Source organism: Gymnoscopelus braueri (assembly GCF_963280865.1).
Source record: "Gymnoscopelus braueri genome assembly, chromosome: 13".
In the NCBI taxonomy this organism is placed as follows: Eukaryota; Metazoa; Chordata; class Actinopteri; order Myctophiformes; family Myctophidae; genus Gymnoscopelus; species Gymnoscopelus braueri.
In genome coordinates this window covers 22,245,822-22,252,800 of record NC_137615.1, presented here as the reverse complement: position 1 = coordinate 22,252,800, position 6,979 = coordinate 22,245,822, and the positions used below count along the sequence as shown (strand labels likewise).

Below are 6,979 nucleotides of genomic sequence, written 5' to 3'. Positions count from 1 at the left end.
GTTAGCCTAAACACCCAATTGATAGGCAGCCAGGGCCATTAACGTTAATTTGCACTGCAGCACTCCCTATAAGTCATGGGATTCAAATGCTCAAAGTGGGATCCAAGGACCCTCAGGGTTCCTTGAGCAGGTTCCAAATGGTCTCTTACAGCTCTGTAACTCTGAAAGTGTACTAATGGAACCAAATGCACCTATAAGGGTCCATTTGGTTCCATTTGTACACTCTCAGAGTTATGGGGGTCCTTGAAATTAAAACTTTGAGAACAATTGCTCTAAAGAGAAATTCTAGGTGAGGAGTTTAAAGTTGGTCGGTTGGACGGTTCTCAAGATACGTGAACTACAGACGGTCATACAGATGTACATACATACGTACAGATTTTATTTTAAGATTATTATCAAGTGGGTTTTCTTTAATATCTTATTCTACATTGATTGTGGCATTCTATCCCAGTTTTAATATATGTGAAGCTGAGTTACTGTCAATGAAAATTAGATCGTTTCAGAGAATGAACACATTAATTGATTATTTTGATTGCTAATTTTGATATTTTAATTAGAAATCCAAGTATACCTTGGGCTTGTCTAAGCTTCTAGGAGACAAATACTGGTTTCTTGGCTTTTTGTGTTGCTGTACAATGGATTTATGTACTGACAAAAGGATTCATTCTACTTTCCAATATCACAGACACAGAGGAATACAAAATGGACCAACAAGATAAGATTTCACAGCATTTATTTACACATTGCCTATTAAATCACTGCTTCCAAAAGCTAATATAATTATTCTATTTCATTGGACATGAAGCACTTATTTTGTCAATGTTATCTGTTATAATCCATTAATAAAGGATCTGAAAATTAACCGTATACGCTTAGGAGAGGTATTTGTTTATAGAGCTAATCTTTGTTTGTACACGTGTTTGTCAGTTGGTGGTTGAAAGCTGCTTACAGAGGCATCAAGAGCATTAAAATTGAATTACACTGTTGCTTTTGGACAAACAGAGTTAAGCTTAGAATCTGGTGGGCTTTCTTGTCAAGTCTAGTGAAGGTTTTCCAAAACAGGGGTTTGTTTTATAGCTGTTGAAATTCATTATTGCAAATGGAGTGATGTTGTATAAATTGTCACTGCAATGTACAGTATGTATAATTAATTGTTTCATAAACAGAATTAATTATTACATTTTCAGTGTACAGTATGTATAATTAATTGTTTCATAAACAGAATTAATTATTACATTTTCAAATATTTGGGGCTGCAACTATCAAGTTGCTCTAATAAACCCAGAGTATATTGGTTATATATTTACAGTTGGGTTGTCCGGGACTTCAGTCTTAATAGGCAAGTTTATTTGTACTAGATTTTCAGCCGCCATGCGGCCTTCAAACCTAGTCCTGTGTTGCGCTGATAAGAGCAATGGGTACCGAAGTATGGCCATTTGAAGTGTTTAACACGGCTATAATACTGCTGCCCGAGCAGCGATGCACTTGCAGCACCCAGGTCCACTGTCATACCTGTGTGACCTTGTGTTCGGGAGGTAGGGGTCTACGACCACTTCCTGGTAAAACTGGAAGTGAACAGATCCACCTCTGGGTTGCACCAGTAAACTCCACACCCCTCAGAGAGTGTGTGGGTGAAGTTTGTAGGCAATTCAACAAACCGGAAATAGGAATGGAAAACCGGAAGTTGCCATTTTTTATGAAATTGGAAGTGTGTGGGACTGGAGTTATGGTTGTTAAAAGCCCAGCCCATAGGAACACAGAGGGGGCGGGGCTTACGTAATTACATCCTGTCCCTATTGGCCGTCTAAGAGCACCATACCAAGTTTGGGGCGTTTTGTATGGGAACTGGAGTTATGGCTGTTTAAACCCCAGCCAATGGGAACACAGAGCGGGCGGAGCAATGGTGCGCCTGTGGCACCCAGGGTCCCACCGTGGTCCCTGGTGTGGCTATTCTGATGGCAGACCTGTGACCAGTGTTGGTGCCTAGTTTGGTGCGTTTCGGAGCAACGGTGCGCCTCGCAGGTCTGCATGTTACGTTTGTGATGTCCACCTACCCGCCCACATTTCAACAATGAGGCAATTCAATGTGCTTTACACAAAACATCAAGCAAAGGAAACACATTATAAAATGACATTAGGATACAATAAAACAAAAGACGTAAAAATAAAAAACTAATACAATTACATAAGTTAATAGGATTTTGACATTTTAAATGTAGGGTAAACAAAATCACAGGCCAACATTTTTTCTCACCGGGTAATAATCACCGAGTTTTGGGGTTGGGTTAAATATAGGCCTATTATTTAAATCAACTTCACCAGGACCTGTAAAGGTCATGTGTCTTAGCTTCTCTGACCTTATGACATTCTCTTGCCATTACAGTCAAAGGAACATGGTGAACGGTACGCAAAAGGGAGAATCGTGCAGTTCAGCCTTTGTCCTCAATGCAAAGGAATGTTCCCCGGAACACTATAATGACAATGGATTAGCCTTAAAGGAAGGTTGTGGGTGCACTCATATTAAACTTTCTTTAGCGAACCCAATGCACTACCACATAAAGTGGAGACAAACAGACAGACTTTTTGCCTTTATTGATAGTGTGTAGTGAAGAAGGACAGGAAACAGGGAGAGAGAGATGGGGAGAGACGTGCAGCAAAGCTTGTCGGGAACGGGATTCGAACCCGCAATGTGCTGTCAGGCTACGTTACAGCCTATAGGTGCCCGGACCACTAGGCCAGCGATCCGGGCCAGAATGGAGAATCCTAGATGAGAGAGAAAAAGAAAATTATATTGTTAACAGATATTTAAAAAGATAATTGTTATATGGCTATTTGTTAATGTATGTCATGAGTCCTGAATTCATTTAGAAGACATCAGAAAGTATACCGGTAGTTTAATTCAAACATGCAATAGCGTTGCTCATACAGTATATCACATTGCAGGGGATTCACATCAACTTCAATAAGGTGGCGTCAGACTGCTGCAAAAGTTATAGAGTGCACTTGAGAGATAAAGTTATATTTGAATAACATTTCAATAAAACAGTGAGTGGGCTGCTCCCTGACTTGACTTACTAGGAAATAACACCTGCCACAGTCAAAGCTGTGAAAGTTGGAACCAATATATATTTGATAAAATATTTGCCATCTGTTTCTAAGTTAGTTCCTTGTATCCATGGGTTCCATTCCTAAGGGTTAAACCCCTATTGCTTTTGCACTGGTTAATTTTTGTCCTTCTGACTGCAGTTTTGCAATTTTCTATGAGATGGAATGGTTGGAAGTTGTGTGTATTACTTTCACAGCAAATTATGACACCAATCGGCCTGATGGGGGCGATGGGGTCAAAATGTTGAAATTTGAAAAGTCATATCCTACACTGTGAATCTGATTTACAGGATACTTTTTATAGACTCAAATTTGTCTCATGTAATACTAAAGTCTAAACTTTACATCTTCTGCATATCATTATTGGACCAAGTGTAACACCTTTGAACCCAGATCTCCCACGTGGGAAGGGACACTAAAGCAAAACTTTCTAACCAGTAGCCTAAACAAATAGCAAATGCAATCACTTGCAACCACTTGCACAATCCCAAAACTGCACCGACCTGTAACTGGTCAAGTTGCAACTCATTGCGTTGTGAATCATTAGTATGGACTGGGCTTAAGAGGGAATCCCCCACTGGTTGTGGGAGATATTAGTATAGGCCTATTCATCTTCAGGCAGAGCCACTCTGCTACACAGGCTTACCAAAACGGACATACAGCTTGGATATGTTATTTAGTTAGTGTGGTTGCCCTAACAGGGCCCTAACAGGGCAACCAGACTATAGTACTCTTCCCACTTTATTCCACTATCTTCAAGATAAACTTTATTTCAAACCGCTACTCCTCCCCCAATGTCGTGCCATATGTCAAAATGACCGGCTTGACCGGGAATCTTGCTAAGAGATTGGTTGCACAGTTTAATTGATATTAATTTATTAGTGCATTACATTTCCCCATCCACTTTAATGGGAAAATGAAAAAACTCGATTTCAAGTATTTTTTTCTCAGAAACTGTAAGGGCTAGAGTTACAAGACTTGGAGGGGAGGTTCATAATTTAGTCTGAAATTATCAAAACAATTATTACACCCGTCGGCCTCATGGTGGCGCTATAAAAGCCCCCTTTACGTTTTGGCCTATAACTCTTGAACCGTAGGTCGTAAAATAAAAATCTAGATTCCTTGGGTCAAGACGCAACTCCCCATATAGGCCAGGCCCATTTGCGTCAGGATAGATTTTCCGCCATTTTGAATTTTCTTCAAAACACACTTTTAGCTCCTTTTCCCACATATTTTGTCGAAAATCGGGACACATGATCTCTGGGCCCATGCGATAAACATATCCAAACGGCATTTTGATAGTCCTTACCGTTCGTCCGTAAATGTCTTCCAAAGTTAGCGGGAGGGGCCCGTTTTACCAAAAATGCCAGAAATCACGAACAAAACGTCCGATAAATCCCACATGTCGAGGGTGGTTTACTCAACGAATCCCCAAAAGCATTTCCACTTTGACCCATAGGGGGCGCCACAAATGCACACAACGTAACCGTTTGTGCATTTGCGCAAAAAACATTATCAGGAGTGACGTGACAATACAATTGGCCTGTTACATTTGTGGGAGGGGCCTATTTATTTAGTGGGAGGGGCCTATTTCCTAAAATCAAAACGGCACGTATCACGAAGGCAGGATCCGATCGGCACCCGATTCGAATGGCACGACGCGCGGCCTCCGACGATATTCCTCCCGGCGTATCCCTCTAGTCCCGGCGGCCGCGACCGGCATCGGCGCAACCACACTTTGCAATTTCCCAGAATTGCGACGCGTCTAGTTTAGTATTATATTGCCAAATGAACTTCAAAAGGGCATGGCTCAGCACATAAATAGACCAAATTCAAGAAACGTTGGGCAAATCACCACAAAACTTGCAGGATATGTCTACTACCCGGAAAGTTTAATTTAACTATAGCGGTTTGGACCGCTAGCCCACTACACAGCCTTCACACCCACGCCGATCCGACTGATATGCCCATATAATGATATGCCCATATATGGAGATCTCTGTATCTGTCAGTCTGTGTCCCTTTTTTGCCCATGGAGTTCTCTGTATCTGTCAGTCTGTGTCCCTTTTATGCCCATATATGGAGATCCCTGATGTTATCAGTATATGCCCATATACTATGGGCATGCCCTCTTTTTGGCCATATGTGGAGAATGATTTGTCTGTGCCTGATGCCATGACACATTGAGGTTAGACAACACACTCCATATTTGGGCGTAGTTGCATTGGGAACTCCTTCTATGGTTAAGGCTGAGTCATGGTGACATGAGAAGTGGTCCTCCCTTAAATCAATTTTAGGATAAAGCCTACAACCACTATGGTAAAAAACAATCATTATAAAAGTCACAGGCCTGTGTTTAATAAGCTGATTAACCATGTGCATTGGCCTGGCACATTTGGTGAAACATCCATGACAGTTTCGCAAAAACATCTTCAAACTTGCTTGGATATTATTAATTGAGCTGTTATGATGTCCCCAACATTGTTTTGGAATTGACCAATATCTCTCAAAAAGGATGTGGCCTGGAACAAATCTGGCTCATAAATGAATGAGCATCATGAAAAAAACCGTTGAGTTATCTTTAGGTGTCAACTATCAAAGATCTAGATCCCTTGCAGCTTTCAACTTCGTTCGTGGTGGGAACCTCTGAATTGCTATATTGTGGCTATATTTAGCCAATCTTCATGATAGGCCTACACTGACAGTTTCCAGAGCAACATATGCTTCAACATCTATAAATATCTTTGATACGATGAATGTAGGCAACTCATTATTATTATTATTCAGCATAGCCTATACGTTTTTTTTCTACACATACCAGTGTTAACATTTGAATTTAGCCTATTCTAATATAATACGTTTTTATTAACATTTGTTTTTAGTCTTACTATAAGTTGTGTAAACTAAAGTATCCTGCAAGCAACTCGGAGAATCAGTGATTATGTCTTACATCTATTTCTAGGCTAAGGCTAAATTAACTTTCGTGATATCACAGGAACACTTGAGAGTCTTTAAAATAGTAGGATAGTAAGCTACTGTATATAACAAGAAAGTCGTAGGATCAATAACTGTAGCCTTGCTCCCTCCCCTTGCGCTGAGTGATGGTGTGGTCCACGGGGAACTCATCATCACTTTAAAACGCACCAGAGACTTGGCACAATAGCGCGCACAAGAGCACAGGTGCACTTATTATAAGGCAGGCATGGATCCGAGACACGTTTTACGCCGTCTAGACTGTCGGAGACCCATTGAAGCCTAAGAAAAGTGGACACTGAGCAGTTAACATTTCTTCACATTTGGTGAAAAAGCAGACTGCAAAATAAGAACCCGGGGCATTTGGTTTGTTTTTTAGGGAATAGCCAAAGAGCATCGACACGCATTGGTTGCTTAATATTCCCATGGTGTTGATTTTCTTTTAACTTGCTGGTTTGTTTGGACAGTCACATGACGCAAAGTTTTGCTGGCTGCCATCAAGGGTTTGTGGCGAGTGTGCTTTTTGGAACCGCGCACCGTGGTGCCGACTGACAACCCGCGAGGAAGCATGAACATCTCTCTCCTCTTCAACTACACGCAGGGCGCGATCCTGAACGGGAGTCAAACTCTCGCCGGCACTCTGGTGACTTGCTGTAACGGCACGGATGTGGCGACCAGCGACGGCGGCGGCTCGCTCGTTCTGCCGCCGGACGAGCGGAAACTCTTCGTCAGTCGCGTGGTGCAGATCGCGGTGCTCTGCGTTCTCTCGCTGACCGTCGTGTTCGGGATTTTCTTCCTCGGTTGCAACCTGATGATCAAGTCGGAGAGTATGATCAACTTTCTGGTGACGGACCGGCGGCCCTCCAAAGACGTGGACGGGGTGATTATCGGACTCAGCTAA

At 41.9% G+C, this 6,979-nt stretch overlaps 1 protein-coding gene across 1 annotated transcript; it reads left to right on the top strand.

Annotated features, from left to right (window-relative positions):
• Window positions 1-6,646: 6,646 nt before the first annotated feature.
• On the top strand, window positions 6,647-6,979 carry rprml (reprimo-like; the record flags this gene model as incomplete). The annotated part of the gene is made up of 1 exon (XM_080447101.1): window positions 6,647-6,979. The coding sequence occupies one exon, from the start codon at window positions 6,647-6,649 to the stop codon at window positions 6,977-6,979; it is 333 nt and encodes a 110-aa protein (XP_080303227.1).